Source organism: Myotis brandtii, unplaced genomic scaffold (assembly GCF_000412655.1).
Source record: "Myotis brandtii unplaced genomic scaffold, ASM41265v1 scaffold176, whole genome shotgun sequence".
Taxonomy (NCBI): domain Eukaryota; kingdom Metazoa; phylum Chordata; class Mammalia; order Chiroptera; family Vespertilionidae; genus Myotis; species Myotis brandtii.
Window position 1 is genome coordinate 153,602 of NW_005356519.1, and position 21,225 is coordinate 174,826.

General features: G+C 42.6%; 1 protein-coding gene across 5 annotated transcripts in view; it reads left to right on the forward strand.

Annotated features, from left to right (window-relative positions):
• Window positions 1-21,225, forward strand: part of LRRC1 (leucine rich repeat containing 1) — a 92,912-nt gene that overhangs the window by 61,173 nt on the left and 10,514 nt on the right. For 4 of the 5 annotated variants that reach the window (XM_005863322.2, XM_014537281.1, XM_014537285.1 and 1 more), the window contains 4 exons: window positions 2,325-2,469; window positions 4,543-4,661; window positions 6,663-6,746; window positions 17,880-17,995. In XM_005863322.2, coding sequence (XP_005863384.2) covers window positions 2,325-2,469; window positions 4,543-4,661; window positions 6,663-6,746; window positions 17,880-17,995 — 464 coding nt within the window. The remainder of the gene's footprint in view (window positions 1-2,324; window positions 2,470-4,542; window positions 4,662-6,662; window positions 6,747-17,879; window positions 17,996-21,225) is intronic. The other variant, XM_014537283.1, reaches the window with a different exon arrangement.

Sequence of the window (21,225 nt, forward strand, 5' to 3'; positions counted from 1 at the left end):
AGAGAGGAACGGAGAGGGAGAGAGAGATAGAAACATCAATGATGAGAGAAGTCATTGATCAGCTGCCTCCTGCACACCCCCTATTTGGAGATCAAGCCCACAACCCGTGCATGTGCCCTGACCGAGAATCGAACCGTGACCTCCTGGTTCATAGGTCGACACTCAAGCACTGAGCCATGCTGGCAGTGCTGTAAAAGGGATCTTAAAAACCAAAAACTTTGGTTGAAAGAGCACATTTGGAGAAATATATTGAGCATTCATTATGCTGTATTGCCAGAGAAAAACTGAGAGCCCCAACCCACTATTTCTAAAGATAGAAACTATATCCTTTAGTGTGTGAAGTATTAATCCTTGCTACCCACATGGCTTACATCTAGCCCAGCAAATATGTAAATTACTGGGACCCCTGATTCTGATGGTATGCATTTCTGCCACTCTTTATGATGTGCCTTGGGCATAATTTTGACCACATTTTGCCCTGTAAGTGGTGTGAAAGCAATATTAAAATTCTTTATTTCACAAATGGGCATTTTCCTCTTATTTTTTCCCCTCCAACTATTACTGAATTTCATCCTCTGGTGCATAGTCCAGCCAGTCTTAAAGTCAGGGTTTATTTCATGATGGGCAGGTGCTTGTATTTGACAGTACCTCTCATCTGTCTCTGCCCAGCAGTGAGCACCAGTGTGGTGGGCTGTGCACTTCAGGTGGGGAATGCCATGTCGCCCAGGGAGTCTTGACACTAGAAAGAAGGTCCAGAGTGAAAATGTACCTGATGTAGCAGTAGCCCCGGATTTTCCATGACATCACTTAGAGCTAGTGGCAGTAGGAACTAATTTGAGTCTATCTCTGAGGTCTTGGCTGCATTTGGGCAAAGGGTAGGACTGATCAGCAATTGGTGTTGTGGGGTTTTATACTTAGATTTCTCTCGAAAAATATGAGAAATCCTGATTGAGAGAATTCTAGTTATTTTAGGAGTCAAAGGATGGAGAGGGGAAATACCAGGAAGTTGTCAGGGAAGTAATAAAATACCAGCTATTAGACATGAGGGGGGAAGAGTATATGTGTGTGCAAATGTGCATAAATGATTATATGCAAAGTGCCACATCCTAAACACCAAGAAATTAAAATACCAGTGATTGTGTTTTAAATGGTTATTTAAACATCTCAGTTGCTTTTCTTGTATAAACTTCTGTTAAATCAATGCTAAACACACCAGACAGTTTCAAATAATCAGAATTACTTTTGTCTCCATCGATGATAGAAAGAAAAGGATACAATGACATCGTTAAAAGGAATTAATGAAAAAGCAGAACAACTGCAGGGATCGCGTGTGAAATTAATAGACATGTAGTCTGCTTTCCCATGACAGGAAATGCAGGGGCGGGTCATAGGATGCATATTGGTAGGAGATAAACTGGAAAGAATAGATTAGACCAAATTAAATACAGATTGAGGAATTTGTACTTCTGAAGACATTGGGAATCCACTAGACTTTTTTTTGAGTAGATGGGTGGTCTGATAATGTGACTAGAGCTATGTTTCCAGGAGGGAAATACGGAAGCCAGATTATAGAACAAACTTGGGTAGAGAAAGACCAAGAGGCAGAGCTAACAGTCCAGGGCAGAGGGTAATGAGAGTGGGCACTTAATTGAGTGGCAGTGGAATGGAAAAGTGGAAGCAGTTATAAGAGAAAACGTGGACTTTTGTGAATGGAAGGGAAGGGAGGGTAACTCTTGAATAGACTGTTAGACTCATCCAGGTACTTGTCCCACTCCTGGGTAGACTGTTTTTCTTAAAAGCAATATGCGAGTTCTTTCTTCCCTTGATGTTAAATATGTCAGTGGGTCTGTATGCTCCAGTTTTTCTGGGAAGCAGCTGCATTGATATTTGTTGTAACAAGTACTACCTGTCATGGGAGACAAAAAGTAGATGGTTTCTTAACAGAGAAAAATCTCAGGGTTCCCTTGATTGATTCCAAACTTGGAGAACTGGTTTCCAGCCTCTTATTTCCCCCTGGTCCTGTGACCTTAAAGTTGTTTGTTCTCTCTCTGTGCCAATCTCTTCATCTGTTAAGTGACTGATTCCTTGCCTGCCTGAAGTTGGAGGACTTGGCATCGCTCCCAGCTCTGTGACTGATTCATGCAGCTTCCCGTTTTCATTGGAAGAGGGTCTGGAAACTTACTCCAGCCTTCACATCTAGATAGATGCTGAAGAAACATCCTTAGGACTACTCTGGGTTTTGGTTGCAAAATATCACTGTAAGACATTTCTCTGTGCTATGGCAGGTTTAAGCATGGGTTTCTTTTTCTGTGTCACTGATGTAGGAAATAGGAAATCTGAAGAACCTGCTGTGCTTAGATGTCTCTGAAAACAGGTTGGAAAGACTTCCTGAAGAAATCAGTGGCCTGACTTCATTAACAGATTTAGTCATTTCCCAGAACTTACTGGAAACGATTCCGGATGGCATTGGTACGTATTGGGAATAGCTAACTCCTAAAGGCGCTGGCTCTTCGGGCGTTTGGAGGACTCTGGTCCTTCAGTCACCACAGTCAGGAGCTGGGGATGTGGTTCCTTTAGTTTCCTTGTTTGTTTTTTAAGAAGGAATGCAAAAATAATACAATTTAAGTTTCTCTATAGGAAAGTATTTCCTTCACCTTGGTTTGGTAGCAATTATAGGTTTTATTTCTTAAAATTGTTGACTCATATCTACTTCATCCACACCTTGTCTCAATGACTTCAGTAGGGATTAGCCTACTGACTGTGTTTCAGGCATATGAGCCTTCATTAAGAAATTTCTAATTGAGCATTCTCAATAGTTGAGGAGAAAGTAACTTTGACCTTATTGCATAACCTGGGGAAGGGCTGCTCAAGCTGGCACGGTGCACTGGAGTTGAGCCTTTTCTGAGACATTGAGAATAATCCTTTACATTAACCATTCTGTGCTGTTTCTTTTTAAAAAATTAGTCCAGACATTTCCTTTAGCATAAAGGAATTCATTTAAGCTTGAGAAAATAAATGCAAACAGAGAAGGTATACACAGATGTGGACTAGCAGCCCCACCACAGCAAAGCAATTGTAAGAAGCTACATTTAACCATATAGCTGTCATAGGATTTCTGTCTTTGACCTTCATTACACTTTTATTCAAAACATCAAAGGGAGTTTTCTGAAACTTTCAGTAGGAGAAGCTGTATGGCAGAGGACTGCTTCCTTCCTGGGGTTTGGTCAGGATGAAGGTGACAGCAGCTCAGCCACCATATAGACATTGCCTTTTGGGGATTTTGACTCAAGGTAGAAATGTTCACGGAGAATCATATATGGCAACTGAAAGCAGTTGTAGGAGCTGGCGGTGTTTTAGTGCCTGTAATAGGAAGAAATAGGGGCGCGAGGTGGCTAGTTTCAAGCATTTGAAAGGCTCTCATGGAGGAGGGGGAGATGTATTATATCTTCCAGTTCAAATGGGAAAAGTCAAGGACCATGAATCTCAACTTGATAAGAAAGGCTTTAGGAGAGATATTTGTACAAGGTAGTCTGGGCTGCGTAGTGAAGAAGTGAGCACCCTGTCGCTGGAAGTATTCCAGGGTAGGCTGCAAGACCACTCGTCAGTCTGACTGTTGGGGACACTCCTCTGTTGGGGCTAGATGTGTCAAGTGTGGAATACAGTATGCCCTGTGGAGAACGCCAGTGTGCCTGCCTCCTGACAGGACAGGGTTCACAGTTGCCTAGAACCCTCTGGGACAGCGGTAATTATGGCTGGTGGTGCTAAATAAAGAGCTCAAGGAGGTTAGTTCTGCGTTGCCCTGTAAGGCCACCCAAGGCAAGCTAATCTTTTCGAATTTCCCTTTCTCCAGCTTGATGTCTCTCCTAAGATAGAGGCTGCTTTCTGGTTTTCCCGGGGAAGGTTAATCATGCCAGCCACTCTTAGTAGATAGCAGAGGACATCTGCTCCGTGGGCAGAGTCCTCTGAGTTGTAGTTGAGAATGAGAATCTGAATGACTTGGGATTTTCTTCACTCAGTGGGAACTCAAGGAGGCTGCAGTAAACAGATTCTTCTTTTCCATGGTGGACTCGGTCTTTCATGGCACTTGTCAAAGGTGACCATCTCATTCTGCATGTATAGAAATACTACAATATAGGGATCTTCACTAAGTCATGCTCAGTCATAAGTGATGGAATAAGCTGCACTTTAGTGTTCTTTGTTAGTAGGAGGATTCTTGGAGTAAGATAAAAGCCTGTCTCCTGTTTTAAAAGATCCATTAAGAGCCAGCTGTTTAATTTTCTTTAAATTTTCTGGCTTTGGTATGATACTTTTAGGTAGTGACTTTTAAAATGATTGGCTTCTAATTGCTGACTTTTTGATGTTCTGAGCAAATTGTTTTAACTCCCAACCTTTAGTGATCTGAATGAGAATGATGTAATTTCATAATGTGAAAAGCTGGGTGAGGAAAAAATGAATAACTATAACAAGAAAGAACAGCAGATAGGAAATACCAAATGATGATTAGGAAAACAATTGTTACTAATGAGTTTAATAATTTTTCAGGAAAACTAAAGAAGCTGTCGATCTTGAAGGTGGATCAGAACAGACTAACACAGTTGCCTGAAACAATTGGGGACTGTGAGAGCCTCACTGAATTGGTTCTCACAGAAAACCGACTGCTGGTGAGTGTGGTTTACGCATTCAAATGGATATTTATAAAACTTATCAGGGTGGATTCTACTTATTTGTAACTTGGGTGCACTAAATGGAAATTTTCTTATGTTACACACAAAAAAGGGACTTGCGAAGAAGCAAATACATGATACGAAGATGACTGGTTTTTAATCTGCGTAAGTGAGGAAAGTGGTGTTTCCACCCCCCTGTCAGATGTGTGTGCCACTGTGGTGCTCCCAGTACAGGGACCGCACGCACACCAGTGAGGGGCAGGGATCAGCACTGTTGGTGGATGTGCCGCTGCCGTGGGGGCCAAGGGCCTCAGAGGAAACACTGTTTTCTCTGGATTCTGTAGCAAAAGGGAAGAGTGGGAGAGATGGGCAGGAAATGGTGGCTGGCCAGGAAAGCCTCGTGGGACTGGGGGAGGAATGCTTTTTGGGGTGGGCCAGAGAGTGGTATCTGCTGGGCTTTGATGTGAGCTCACCCCATCCTAGAAATAGAGGGTGGCGGTGACTGCAGGAGTCCCGCACTTGGACCAGGCTTCCCTTCCTACCTGGGCACAGGCCTTGGCATGCACCACCTGCGGGGGCAGGTCAGCAGGGTGACAGCAAATCTCAGTTGCCTTCTCATTTCCTGCTGCTGCCTTTGTTTTCATCAGTCCTCCATCTATCACTTCATCTCCCTTTTCTCCTTTTTTAATACTCTTTTAGCCGCTATTGTTTTCTTCAGTTTACTTTCCTACATTTCCCTATTTGCTGTCTTCATTTTGTCACTTTATTTTTAACTCTGTTTTTCATTCTCTTTCTTCTTCTTCTCCTCCTCCTTCTCCTCCTCCTCCTCCTCCTTCTCCTCCTCCTTCATAAAAGAGTAAGTAATGGTCTTTTGGTGAAAAGAGCAACAAAGGACAGCAAGAGTTGACCAAAGATGGAATCAGCAGGAGAGGGGCTGCATCTCCTCAGGCAGTGCAAGCCGACTCCTCAGGCAGGCGTAGGGGGAGTGACCAAACCTTCCTGCCCTGGTTTGTGGTTTTAGGCTTAAAAATATTCTTCTTCTTCTCCTCCTTCTCCTCCTCCTCCTCCTCCTTCATAAAAGAGTAAGTAATGGTCTTTTGGTGAAAAGAGCAACAAAGGACAGCAAGAGTTGACCAAAGACGGAATCAGCAGGAGAGGGGCTGCATCTCCTCAGGCAGTGCAAGCCGACTCCTCAGGCAGGCGTAGGGGGAGTGACCAAACCTTCCTGCCCTGGTTTGTGGTTTTAGGCTTAAAAATAGTAATCATAACAGTTTTTTTTAAATATGTATTTTTATTAAACTCAGAGAGGAATGGAGAGGGAGAGAGAGATAGAAACATCAATGATGGGAGAGAATCATTGATTGGCTGCCTCCTGCATGCCCCCCACTGGAGATCGAGCCTGCAACCCGGGCATGTGCCCCGACTGGGAATCAAACTGTGACTTCCTGGTTCCTAGGTTGACACTTGACCCCTGAGCCACACCAACCAGGCCATAATAATTTTAAAAAATAACATTAAACATAAATAAATAAAAATAACATTTACCCTCGGATTCCTTGGGAGTGTTGAAGACCCCCACCTGTAGGATTCAGTGCTCCACACAGTAGCCCTTACACCTTCTCTCTTCCCTGGGGTCACGGCACCTCTGCTCAGCACTCGGGTCACCTGCCCCAGCACTGTGGCTTCTTAGACAGCCACGCGATCACATCAGTGTGGTTCTTGAAGGTGCGCACAGGGTAGGGGTGAATCTTGAAGATAATTAAACTCTCATTTGAGTTGAAAAGCCTTCATTACCTCTTTATTAGGTGTTTTTATCTTCCCAACCAAAATGCAAAATATCTAAGTCCACACCCCCAAGTGAAATTCACAAAGATCTGATACTTAGGAAGAATGCTTACTTCTGTCCCTTGATGAGATTACAAGTCTTTGAAAAGCTCTGTTTTACTGTGCCATGTTAAAATATGTGTTAAGTTAATAATAAAAATGTTATTTTAACAGACCTTACCTAAGAGCATTGGAAAACTTAAGAAGCTGAGCAACTTGAATGCAGACAGAAATAAATTAGTGTCTTTACCAAAAGAGGTATGTGCTAAAAAAAAATAATAAAATAATAATTACAAAGAAATTATAATAACACAGAAGGGATCAAAAATGTCAAATACTTTAAAAAGACTTATGTGGTGCTTTTTAAATGCGTGAACTCTCGTCCGTGAGTATAGACGTGGTTGGAGGAATTCTATCAAAGAGTGATTGTCAGTGACACTGAAGAGAGTGGGTGGAAGAGAGAGACCGAGGCTGCGGCCTTGGCCGACAGTGAACAGTGACACCATGGTGATTTGGGGGTTTGGCAGAGGAAGGGGATGACTTCGGGTTTGATTGAATTTAATGTGAAGTTAAACTGCCCCATAAGCCATTGGAATGATAAAAATGGGTCTTGCTGCCACGTTGTTCCTGGGCAGAGATGACCCTTGGACAGGGCTCATGCCAAGCCACCCACGCAGAGGAAGGCAAATGGGAAGCGACAGCTGGGTTTTCAGGACTTTTTCTTGTCGGTGCTCCAAGCAGGAGAAAGTGGACGGTTGCTGCCCGTTGTGGAGAGTGGTGTGCAGACTTAGAGGCTGTGACGTTCTGCCGGGGAGGTGAAAATGCTCAGAACGAGAAGGAAGCCCATAGCATAACAAACAAGGAGGCTTATTCTACTAGGAAGTAGGAGAATGTGATTGGAGATGGGCAGTGTTGGAGCTTGACTTTTTAAATTAACAATAGAGTCTAAGACTAAGCTTAAGCCACCGTTTTTCTCTTCATCAATGTTGGTGAATCCCTTTCCCTTCGGCAGGGCCTCACATAGCAAGGTGTGGGATTGTGTGATGCGGTCACCGGCCAGGTGCAGTTTCCTTTGTATTTCTCTGTTTTGACAGTTTTCAACATCCTTGGAATAATTTCTGAGCTGCCATCTAACCAGCCAGAACTTGAGGAGCTCTTATTTTCCTGGTGTACGTCTCAGGGTGCCTGAACTTGGCCTGATTTTTCTTCCCTCCTTTCCTCATCTCGGTGCCCTGCCCTCCGTGTCCCAGTCTGCTCCCTGGGTTAGATTGCCAGCGTCCCTGAACGGAAGCACGAGGACATTCATTGTAAATGTGACCATATTCTGACACATCCTCAGTCTGAACACTGGCATCCAAATAAAACTGTCCCCGGCTCTCTGAAGTCTCCATCTCAGCCTAATTGGGGCACAACTAAGAGATTCTGCCAATCAAAACATGTGGTTCCAGTCTCTAAGTGATAAACCAGAATACAGAGCTGAGCATCATTCTGCACATTAATCGTACTCCTGTGGGATAGAACATGCACGTGGGTGACGACAGATCAGATGCAAACACAGGCACCGAGAGGTAGAAAGATTTATGACTTTCTTCCTCAAGCCCCCCGCTGGACTAGGAGCTTTCATGTGTTAACTCTGAGTCCTCACTCCGCTCTGAAGGTCATGGGGTTTCCTCATTTCACAGAGGAGGAAACAGGCCAGCAAGCAGCTTTCCTTGCTAGGGCTCACATAGCTGGGGGTCTAGAACTGGGCTGCAAAGATGTGTCTCCCACAGCCAGCTCACAGCTCACGGCTCTTCACTGGCCGAGAGTAACGGCCCCTCAGCTGATACTGACTCAGCCCAACCTTTTCATCTATGTGACCTTGAGGTGTGGCAGGATCTTAATTAGATAAAGAAAGGTCAGGTTATCTTTAGTTTGGGCATTTTAGAAAATTATTATATTTTAGGAATATTTCAATGTGAATGCCAAAGAGAGCACTTTTCAGTATAATGTTAATCCCCAGTTTCACCCCACCTCCCACTTCCCTCTCCCTTTCTTTTGATTTTCTCTCAAAGGAACACATTCTAGACAAGAGCTTTAGAATTTTATTTTTATAGGACTCAGCATTATGTTAGCCTCAGTTCTCTGTTCACTTTAAGAGAATGAAACCTGTACTCTTTGTTTCTTTTAGAGAGTTATGCCTAGTGCATGCTGTGTGTCTGCATGCATTTACTAGAGGCAGCTTTTCATGATTTGAAAAGTGAAAGTATTTCTAGCTTCAAAGCATTTTAGTTAGCTATCACGTTTTATCTACTTTCTGAGAAATTATCATTGGTTTTCTGGCAACGAGAATTTGATGCAGGAATGAGGTCTGTGCCTATCCCTCAGCTGCCGGATGCAGCAGAGAATGTATCAAGAACTGGATCTTTGCAGCACACCTTCACTCCTGCCCACACACTCAGCCCCAGAGTCAGAGGTGCACTGAGCATGTGTCTCCAATTCTGCTGCAGGTCACAGCGGGGTAGCCCGCAGAAATGGCTGAGTGCTGGCCTCTGACCATTGGGGCTGAGCAGCCAAGCCACCAAGGGCCTCCTGACCTCGAACTGCGTCATGTTGGTCTGGGCTGCACCATCATGCCATGAGTCTGTGCGCTGTGTGCTAGGCCCTGTGACCCTGTGTGTGCGTGTGTGTGTGGGAGGTGGGGGGGAGGCTTATGCCACAGTGACCACATGTGTGCACTTGCTCTGTCTCCAAACTTGATACCATTTGATCAAATCCTGCACTTGCCTGGTTGGATTATTTTATTTCAAATCTTTATTACTTTCTCTTGAACAATTAAGTTGCACGCATGACATATCTAAACAGAAATGCTGACTAATTCATTTTATATGCCCAAAAGCCTTAGTTGTATTAATTGCCATTGGCCTGCTGTGCTGTATAGTTCTTCCTAGTTTTTGTCTTTTTTTCAATGTGATAATATTGTATATTGTCAGTTTTATAGCACAGCTTCTTAGTCTATAGCAGCATTTATTTGCGTTTTTTCCAAATGCTTGAGGGGAAAATGTTTGTACTGTGTGGGTCACAATAATAGTTTGTTTGTGTTTTGTGGTGTTATTCGTAGTAAACATTTGCAAATCAATGAATGTCTCTTGTTTTCTTAATTGTTAGCTGCTTGGAAATTTAGAAAAGTCAGGTAAACTTGCTATCCTGTAAGTATGGTTCAGACCACAGTTGCATCTCTACCTTCCATTTGCTTTGTAAATGCATGAAGATTCAAATCAGCTGACTGCTCTGTGTGTACTTTACTGTAAAATATTGGACATTTTCCTCTAAATTCATTTTTTTTTAATGACTGCATGGCCTGGAACTTTATTTGTTACATCAGATTTGTTCAGATTATTTTCTCATAAGAGAATGCTTTTCTGTGAATTACATTTTAAGTTCTTCACAAACTCTCAGAGGCATAACCTGGCAGCTCATCTGTCTTCACTAAATCCTGGTTTATTGGCACTTTTCCATCTCTAATGGAAAGGCTAGATTTGCTTGATTTGCTACATGTGGCATGCTTCTGATTTTTCAAGCAACTTATTTGTATCTTTTCTCATCCTGTTGCTTAAGTATGTATGCTTCTGGGAATAGGAGGTTCCCTAAAACTCTCATATTTTTGGTAGAGGGAGGAACTAAGGCTGTGTTATCTGACAGGGAGTTGGTGTATGTGTGATCATGGGTATGATAAGGACAGCCAGCAACTTCATAATATTCTCCAAACAAATCTTCACTTTAAATAGTCTGGTCCATAAAGTTTCTGGCTGGAAGAGATTGAGCATATTCCCAAGTTTAGACCCCAGTCTTTTGTCTGCATTAGGTCAAAATAGTCATGACCCTAAATGCATCACACCTGTCCTACCTGAGACAGGATTTGCAGATTGTTGGACAGAGCCTTTCTTTATCAGGTGATCTGTCGACATTAATTACCCATAAATGTTATTGTGATATTCAGAAATGTCTGTGGTGGTCAGGTATTCTTATTATTACAATTTAAAATTACTTCAGTGAATAATTTAGAATGTTCCCATCATATTCTAAATGATTTATTGATAAAAGATACTATCAAACCTGAAAAATACTAGAATAAAATATAGTTGACTATTGGATTCTAAAATAAAGAAAGCATTCCTAAACTTAAAGAGGAAATAAATCATGAAAGAAACAGTTGATGGATTTGCCTATGTAAAAATTAGATTTCTGATCTTTAAGAAGTTACAGACAGCCTGGAGGCAGTGGGACATTTACAACATTACAGATGAATAAGGTCTCGCCTTACTTTGTTAGAAAATCTTTCATAACATTGAGAAAAAGATGTTTCCACTATGGAAAGTGGACAAAAACGAAAGCAAGGAATTCTCCCCTTCACAAGAATCAGTAAGCGATTCATAGAAGAAAAAATAGAAATGGCTATAAATATAAAAAAAAATTTAGCTCCATTAGTATCCACAGAAATGTTAGTGGAAGCGTTTTGACCTATCAGATTTTCAAGATTAAAAAAAAAATGATAATAATGATACCACATTTTGGCAAGGGTATAGGAAAGTGCATATTATTATGAAAGTATAAATTATTATGGCTTCTCTGGTGGGGGATGTGATATTATTATTAAAAACTTTAAAAGTGTACATACCCTTGGATTCTGCAGTTCCACTTCTAGGACTTTTATCCTGAGAAAAAAATTACGGATATACACCAAGAGTGTGCACAAGAATATTTCTCACAGTACATATAGGGGCAGCTAACATGTGCCAGGCACCCAGGCCAACCATGTAGAGAGGCAGCTAACATGTGCCAGGCACTGTTAGCTTTCATGCTTTTCTTACCTAATTTTCACAATAGTTCTGTGAGGTGTAGGTAAATCGTTATCCCTATGTAACAAGTTGTGAAACTAAGACACAGGGGTTAAGTAATTTGCCCAAGATCACACAGCAAGAAATGGTAGCGCTAACTGGCAGTGTCTAATCAGAGTGATTTGTTACGTCATCTGAGATACATCTGTAGAAGGAGATAATTATGTGGTCAGTAAAAATCTTTTTAGAAGTGTGATGACATGGGCAAACTTTCTTGATGTCATATGGAAACAAAGGTGCTGAAGGTCCTAGTGTTGGTCCTAATTTTGTTGAAGTGTATGTGCAGAATCAAATGCATGGCAATAATACTGAAAGATTGTCCCTCAAATTGTTAAATACTGATTATCCCTTTGTAGTCGGATGTGACTTCAGTTATTTTCTCCTTGTTCTTGTGTGTGTGTGTGTGTGTATAAGGTTTTTATTTTTCAGTCAACATAAATTACTTTCTTATCACTAGGAAAGAAGAATGCCATAGATCTTAGTGGATATTTTGATGTCAGAGGCCCAATAATTCAGAGCCCCGAAGCCAAGTGGTTTCCAAAACATTTATGAAATAGTGGACATTTGAATAATATGCCATAGATGATAGTGGGGCAAAAAAATAGTCCATCACACCTGTCCTACCTGAGACAGGATTTGCAGATTGTTGGACAGAGCCTTTCTTTATCAGGTGATCTTGTCACACCTGTCCTACCTGAGACAGGTAGGATTTTCAGATTGTTGGACAGAGCCTTTCTTTATCAGGTGATCTGTCGACATTAATTACCCATAAATGTTATTGTGATATTCAGAAATGTCTGTGGTGGTCAGGTATTCTTATTATTACAATTTAAAATTACTTCAGTGAATAATTTAGAATGTTCCCATCATATTCTAAATGATTTATTGATAAAAGATACTATCAAACCTGAAAAATACTAGAATAAAATATAGTTGACTATTGGATTCTAAAATAAAGAAAGCATTCCTAAACTTAAAGAGGAAATAAATCATGAAAGAAACAGTTGATGGATTTGCCTATGTAAAAATTAGATTTCTGATCTTTAAGAAGTTACAGACAGCCTGGAGGCAGTGGGACATTTACAACATTACAGATGAATAAGGTCTCGCCTTACTTTGTTAGAAAATCTTTCATAACATTGAGAAAAAGATGTTTCCACTATGGAAAGTGGACAAAAACGAAAGCAAGGAATTCTCCCCTTCACAAGAATCAGTAAGCGATTCATAGAAGAAAAAATAGAAATGGCTATAAATATAAAAAAAATTTAGCTCCATTAGTATCCACAGAAATGTTAGTGGAAGCGTTTTGACCTATCAGATTTTCAAGATTAAAAAAAAAATGATAATAATGATACCACATTTTGGCAAGGGTATAGGAAAGTGCATATTATTATGAAAGTATAAATTATTATGGCTTCTCTGGTGGGGGATGTGATATTATTATTAAAAACTTTAAAAGTGTACATACCCTTGGATTCTGCAGTTCCACTTCTAGGACTTTTATCCTGAGAAAAAAATTACGGATATACACCAAGAGTGTGCACAAGAATATTTCTCACAGTACATATAGGGGCAGCTAACATGTGCCAGGCACCAGGCCAACCATGTAGAGAGGCAGCTAACATGTGCCAGGCACTGTTAGCTTTCATGCTTTTCTTACCTAATTTTCACAATAGTTCTGTGAGGTGTAGGTAAATCGTTATCCCTATGTAACAAGTTGTGAAACTAAGACACAGGGGTTAAGTAATTTGCCCAAGATCACACAGCAAGAAATGGTAGCGCTAACTGGCAGTGTCTAATCAGAGTGATTTGTTACGTCATCTGAGATACATCTGTAGAAGGAGATAATTATGTGGTCAGTAAAAATCTTTTTAGAAGTGTGATGACATGGGCAAACTTTCTTGATGTCATATGGAAACAAAGGTGCTGAAGGTCCTAGTGTTGGTCCTAATTTTGTTGTTTTAGAAATGTGATGAGATGGGCAAACTTTCTTGATGTCCTATGGAAACAGGTGCTGAAGGTCCTAGTGTTGGTCCTAATTTTGTTGAAGTGTATGTGCAGAATCAAATGCATGGCAATAATACTGAAAGATTGTCCCTCAAATTGTTAAATACTGATTATCCCTTTGTAGTCGGATGTGACTTCAGTTATTTTCTCCTTGTTCTTGTGTGTGTGTGCGTGTATAAGGTTTTTATTTTTCAGTCAACATAAATTACTTTCTTATCACTAGGAAAGAAGAATGCCATAGATCTTAGTGGATATTTTGATGTCAGAGGCCCAATAATTCAGAGCCCCGAAGCCAAGTGGTTTCCAAAACATTTATGAAATAGTGGACATTTGAATAATATGCCATAGATGATAGTGGGGCAAAAAAATAGTCTTTGGTTTCTGAAATGACACATCATAATATTTCTCTTCAAATTGTATTTTGCTTATTGTACATTTTCCTTTTTGCCAGTGAAATGTGGGTTCAGTTCTGCTACAAATAATATCAAAAGGAAGCTACTAAAAGAAATGAAAGCACCTTTATACTTAATACAGGGATTCAAAAGTGGGATATAGGCAGACAAAGGTAGGCTTTCTTTTTGAATCGTTGAATCCATCTGATTATCTTCTCTAGGGTAATGTAACCCGGAGGCAATTAAAACTTAGTGAAAGTTGACCTGAGCAAAGGTTTGCTTAATAGCCTGCAGGTCCCATCTCCTTAAGATGGATTAGATTAGTGACAAACAGGTAAGGACAGTATCACCTTGACTTGAGACACAAAACAGCTAAACAAGGATTCTCAGTTATAGTTTGTGATCCTCAGAAGATCCAAGTGCAACCCCTTGTCTTCTGGAAAGGTGCTATTTGGTTTAAGGGAGGTTTAAAAATATCAGCTTCCTACATGACTGGTGATAAGTTACTTAAACAGTGACTCTGCTTCCCAGATTTCTAAGTGATAGGGACATTTTATCCAGATGGTCACTTTAAGAAACCTGTAAACTGTGCTTCTTGAACCCCAAAGAGAAAGCAGAAGCACATCTGAATGATATGAATAATGTACTACTGAACTCAAGTCACCTCTTCACTTTTATTGACATAAAATATCATTGTGAGACATTGTAAGGAGACAGAATTTTAAGAAGTTCAGGTGCGTCCGGGGAAGACCTCGCCAGCATCAGAGCAGGCCCAGCGTAGTAGGCACTCCATGGTGACTGCACTTCTCATTTGGATGTTTCTCTTCTCATTGGAGTTTCCCTTCTTTGAAAAACAATAGCTACTACATTTACTTGGCAGCAGTAGCAGTAGACAGGCTCTATGATAGGTGCTAAATTATATTCATGGTTTCATTTAGTTTAATCCTTATTGTTACTTTTGGTTAAAGTAATACAGTCAACCTCACAAAACATGATCGAGCCTGAATTCTCACCCAGGTCTGTGTGATCTCAAAGCACGAACTCCCTCCAACGCACCGCACTCCTCTGCCATCTATAAAGCATTGTCTTTTGATTTACGGTTCAGGCTGCCTAATAATCTTTCCTAAAAGCCAGAAGTTTGCTCCATCCCTTCCTGGCTGATTTGGAAAGAGGGCTCTGTTTGCATGGATGTTTGCCTGGGACAGCCTGTGCCTTGGCAAGTGATGAAGGCATCCCAGCATTCATCAGCAACACTCGCCCTTTGTTGGCATTGTTTTCCAAACACCATAGACAATGGAGGTCTGGAGGTCGCCTGCCCTGACAACCCAGAGTGCCTAGGAGGCTCTTGAATGCAATTGCTTTCCACCCTTTGACATCTCTAATGGGTGTGAGATTAGAGAGGGAAAGGAAAAAGAAAAAAAAGGAGACTGTAAACAGTAGACATCTCACACAGGCCTCGGGGGCTCACATTACTCCTCCCCACACACTTAAAGAATGTTCACTTGTCCAGAACTTCTATTGCTCCTACAACTTTTAGACCCTCTCTGATCAGTTTAATCAATTAATTAACTTTTGATTGATATGAATAATGTATATGTACATGATACAAATTGAAAATGTTCATAGATATAGTAGCAGGGCCCCAAAACAGATATTCTACAGGTGGCTGGGCCAGTGGACAGCTTCATGACAAAGTGCCCCAAATCACAATGTGGTCTTGTCTCTACATCCCCGCCAGGTGCTTCTTGTCCCATCAGGAGGGCCATGTAGGAGAATAACTGATAGCTGCTCTGCTTCCCTGGAGGAGCATGCAGGCCAGAGGGGTGTCCAGCCTCAGCCACGTGCTGACCTGCAAGGCCGCCTTATGGCTGCAGTCCCCCCACTGAGCCCAGACTCTAGTGCAGATACCCCTCTACATAAAGGGGTGTGTGTGGGGGTCCCCTCCATGAGAACCTTGAGTATTCCTTCCCATGAGTAGATTTTTGTTGGGATCATCTGACTTTATCAGGAAGAATCTACTCATGTCGATCCTCAAAAGATTCAGGGTTTTGATTTCTTTCCTTCCATGATGTTCCTGGGCACCCAAGTGAAACTGATGATTGCCTTCGTCAAGGAGGAGTGGAGTGCTTGGCCCCACAAAAGATCCCTGTAGGACACGACACTGGGGCTCTATATTCATAAATTATAAGAGAGAACACAGTGGTTCTTGCTAGAAAAAATTGCTACACATAGCTGCAGATAATAACTTTAAGTAGCAGCCTTTCCCTAGTAGGTAAATTAATAAATATAAGTGTATAAACATTCCTACGAGAAATGTTCGTAGGTAGATAGTCTTCACAGGTGAGAAGATGGAATGGGTACTATACTGGCCAAGCACCCTGATTATATGTAAATGTGCAGATTAAACAGTAGCTCAGTAAAGGACCTGTCAGAAGGTTGGTATAGACCCGAATTATGAAAAAAAATGCAGAGAGCAGTGTGTCAGTGTAGACCAGCGGGTCCCAGAAAGAGTGGAGGATGGTAAGCCTGATTTTGGATGATTGCTAATGTTTTGAAAGACAAAAGGAAGGACCCTTCCATAAGAAGTAGTTGAACCAAAAATATAAGGTATATCTTAGAGGACAGTAAGTGGACCTGTTTTGCTGGGATGGGAGATGTGAATGCTGCGAAGCCTTCTGCATACCTGGGCGTTCTCCAGGTGATCAGAGACAAATGTTAGTCCATGTTTTCTTATGTTTGTTTTTCTTTTACATCCATATACTTAAAAATTGTGGTTAAAGATATTATTTCAAAATCTTTACATTAACTCCAAAAGGAAGATGTAATAATAAGATTGTGCATGAAGGTAGTTATGTGGTAATTTCGTAAGTGGGCATCCTGCTGTTTAAGATGTGTACATATACTAAACCCATAAATAGAAAAGGTCAGAAGCTACATCAGACATCCTTGGAGATCCAGTCAAGTCTCGGCCCCCCCTCAAGTGGAGGCTCTGGAGTGCTTTCCCGTGTCAGTGGGTCCCTTCGTGAGCCTTTCCGAGCCCTGCTCTGGGTGAGGAGGAGCACAGGAGGCCGGAGGCTCTGGAGTGCTTTCCCGTGTCAGAGCGCCATCAGTGGGTCCCTTCGTGAGCCACTCCGAGCCCTGCTCTGGGTGAGGAGGAGCACAGGAGGCATTGGGAGCACAGGGAGTCCTGCCGAGGGTGCGCCTGGGATCCAGTTATTTTCTCACCCCCGTGGTGCAGCTTTCCTGACAGTAGAGACCACAGCCAATTTGTTTGGGAGCATCACTGAATTCTTTCGTGTTTATGTTCTTCATTGAAGACCAATTATATGAAGCTCAATTGTCTTTGAATTGCTTGCTTTTAAAAAAAAGGAAGTGATAATCAAATTTGGTGTGGATGTAGATATTGGCTTATGCTTTTATCAGCAGGTCGTAGCTGAGGAGATTAATGTGTGTATTTACCAAATTCACTATTGGCTAAAAATATTATTGAATTCCATTGGTCAAAGGAAAATGAAGTTACCAAACTAAGTTGTGAATGGAAGCTATTAAAAGTTGTATGGTGGAAATTAATGTACGGCTTCATCTATCGGATGACCTCCTACTGTTTTAAATAAACTGAAAAGCTGAGAGCACTGAAGTTAATGGGATGGACAGATCTTCAAAGGGGTGTGTGTGTGTGTGAGAGAGAGAGAGAGAGAGAGAGAGAGAGAGGGATTGGCCTAACTTTTGAAACCTAGAATCCTGGTATTTCCATATGACCACAAAATACTTGTCTGGACCTGTGTGCTTGGTGAATGTATTTAAAAGATGTGGTTGTATTAGATAGCAATAGAAAATGACTCCTTTCCAGAATGAAATTTTTAGACTATATTGTTTATTTTCTTGTTTTAATTTAGAACATGTGTGTCTAGTGTTATGCAGAGATTTTTATGAACACATTGGACTATTCTATTTTGTATGATTTAAATTAAGCATAGTTGGTCATTAGAGACTTCAAATCATGTGGTATAACTTTATGCATCCTTTTCATGCCATTTGATAAACAGGCCCACCACCATTTCCCACCCCCCAAAAAATCAATCTGGAAACAAGTTGTGTTTTCTTTCCTGTTGCAGATCGGTGGGTGCTGCAGCCTCACTGTGTTCTGCATGCGGGACAACAGACTGACCCGGATCCCTGCTGAGGTGTCACAGGCCACAGAGCTTCACGTCCTGGATGTGGCAGGGAACAGGTGAGCATGTTCTGTTTGCGCTGCTTGAGAGAAAGAAACAGGTGTTCACCCACCCTCGCCTTTGCCGTGCGTCTTTGCCATCTTGCCTTGCTCCACCTGATGGAATATATACTGATTAGTCGAACGACCCAGGCCCAGGAAGTTTTCAGTCTAGGTCCTGGAGTGACTGAGCCGTGTGGAGTAGAGAAGGTCAGAGATACCTGAGCGTGAGTACTTCCCAGTGTATGCGGACCCTCTGTACACATGCTTCCCAGAGCAGCGGGCAGTGATGTAAGGGACAGAGCAGTGCCGGGAACTGGGAGACGCAGGTTTCACCTCAGCTTCTGTAAGTCAGTGTGGGCCTCAGCTTCCTCTGAGCCTGCATGAGTTTGAACTAGGTTTGAACCAGGGGTCTTGAGATGCTCTGCCGGTGACGCTGAACTCGCCCAAGTTGTAAACATGATTGCATTCAGGGACACTTTTCTGGCGAAGAGGATCCACAACTAATGTCAGAATCACCAAGTGAGTCATAAGTTAAAAAGGAAGAGCCACCAGGCTGGCATCCCCAAGATCACAGCAGCAGCATTTCTCAGGTGCCCGGTGTCGGAGGTCAGGTTAGACTGCTCACCAGTTCTGGAATGTATCTTCTCTTCTCCTTGTAGAATATTGATTTGTTTTAGCCAATCTGAACTAATTTCATCACCTCGAACGTCATCTGCACTTTCTTCCCCCTGAGCCTACACAGGCTGTTCTGTCTAGCTGGGACCCTCTTCTCTGTTTCCCTACTTTTATTCTTCATCACTGATGCTTTCATTTTCTCCAGAAAGCATTCCTCTCCCTGAATCTGCATTTTTATTTACTGCTAACGCAGCACTGACCATGGCCTGTTTGCACCTGAGGAACCCTCCTAACCTAAGGTTACCTGAAGGTGGGTGTTGTGGTTTATGTGTCACTATATCCTTTGTCCCTTCACAGTACCTGGCACATGGTAGGTGCCTAGGAAAGTGTTACACATGTTAGTTTTGCAGCATGAATAGCAGGCCACTTTAAAATGCTTTGTATCACAGGCTTCACTGCCTGCCAAGAGGAATTGAAAAATGCTTTTGAGCATTATAGTTAGATAGGAGAGGGAGTGCTGAACCAGGGGGAGACAGATGGTCCACACCGTCTGGGGGATTGAGTCTGGGGGATTGAGCTAATGGTCACTTAGGTCAGGCTCAGCACCATCATTCATTCTTGCTGATGGATTGCAGACAGCGTGCTAAGTAACCCGCGCTCCACAGGAACCTGGGGGCGAGGCATGGCCTCCCTGAGTGCTCACCCTGTCAGAGTGCATTCTTTCAGGACATCCTGAGAGATTCTTAAGACCACTAACTGGTGACTGAAAACTCGGGATTAGTTTGATCTGGATGTGGCATTTCTGTGGGACTTAGCCTGGCATGCAGTTTACAGCTTGAGAAGGGTGGTGTCCCCACTTCTCGCCTCCAGCAGTAGCAGCTCAGTGAGTCCCAGCCTCTCCTGGTCCTTGCCATGCTGGTGAGTGGATTTGCCTCACTAATTCTTGGGTGGAAAGATGGCTCTGGTGTCTAAAAACTGCTTTTCACATGAGTGATGGCTCCATTCTCCAGTTCTTGGAAGAAGGGAAAGTTCAGTTTTTATTATGCTTGGGCTGGGGTGGAGAAAAGCCAGTTAAAAAGTTGAGTTACGTAGCTGTCATCTGAGTCACTTAAGTGTGTCATTTAGTCCAGGTATATATAGATTAATAACCAAATTTTAAGCCTATTAAAATATTTAATTACTACTCATTTTAAAGTATCAGTATAGAAACTAATAATAAAAAGGACTACCACGTCAGCTCTTTGGCCTGGAGAAATGTCACACCATGGGAAATCATACCAAATGTGAGAGAAGTTTCTGCCTCTGTAATCAAGCATATAAAAATAGCAAATAGCACAGAGACTACATCTTAGTTTCCAAAAAGTTTCTTTGATAAATTGGATACAGTAAGTCACAGCAAGGATAACTATAAAATGGCACTTGGAAAGTAAACATCAAACCTTCTGGTACAATAACAGAGGAGGTGTCTTGTGTCATCAGCTACTCATGGACACAGGATATACATTTATTAGACCTCCTCCCAGAAGATTATCCACCAAACACACAAAATTGGGTATTTGAGGATCTTCTCTGCAGTGTTAGTAGTTCCAAATACTAACAATGACTGTTAATGGGGAAACAGTTTATACCTTTGAATTTAAATAAAAAATTAAAATATTAATTTAAACATATATTAAAATATATCACCTCACAACTGTTAGCATGGCTATTATGAAAAAGATAAGAAATAACAAGGATGTGGAGAAAAGGGAAACCTTGTGCACAGTTGTTGGGAATGTAAACTGGTACAGCCACTGCAGAAAAAGCAGTATGGAGGTTCCTCGAGAACTTAAAATTAGAATGACCATAAGATTCAGCAATCCGCCTTGACCGGTTTGGCTCAGTGGATAGAGCGTCGGCCTGCGGACTGAAGGGTCCCGGGTTCGATTCCAGTCAAGGGCATGTCCCTTGGTTGCGGGCACATCCCCAGTGGGGGGTGTGCAGGAGCCTTCCAGACAAAGCCACAGTGGCAGGGGCCAAGGCAGAGGTGGTTAAGGGCGATCAGGCCGGTGGGGGGAGCAGTTAAGGGGCAATCAGGCCGGCAGGGGGAGCAGTTAGGGGGTGATCAGGCCAGCAGGCAGAGGTGGTTAGGAGTGATCAGGCCGGCAGGGGAGCAGTTAGGGGGCAATCAAGCCGTCAGGGGAGTAGTTAGGGAGCAATCAGGCTGGCAGGCAGAGGCGGTTAGGAGTGATCAGGCCGGCAGGGGAGCAGTTAGGGGGCAATCAGGCCGGCAGGGGAGTAGTTAGGGGGCGATCAGGCCGGCAGGGGAGGGCAGTTAGGGGTGATCAGGCCAGCAGGGGAGGGCATTTAGGGGCGATCAGGCTGGCAGGGGAGGGCAGTTAGGGGCAATTAGGCTGACAGGAGAGCATTTAGGGGGTTATCAGGCCAGCAGGCAGAGATGGTTAGGGGTGATCAGGTCAACAGGCAGAGGTGGTTAGAGGCAGGCAGGCAGGCGAGCAGTTAGGAACCAGCAGTCCTGGATTGTGAGAGGGATGTCTGCCGGTTTAGGCCTGATCCCGCAGGGCATCCCCCGAGGGGTCCTGGATTGGAGAGGGTGCAGGCGGACTGAGGGACCTCCCCCCCCCCCCCCCCCC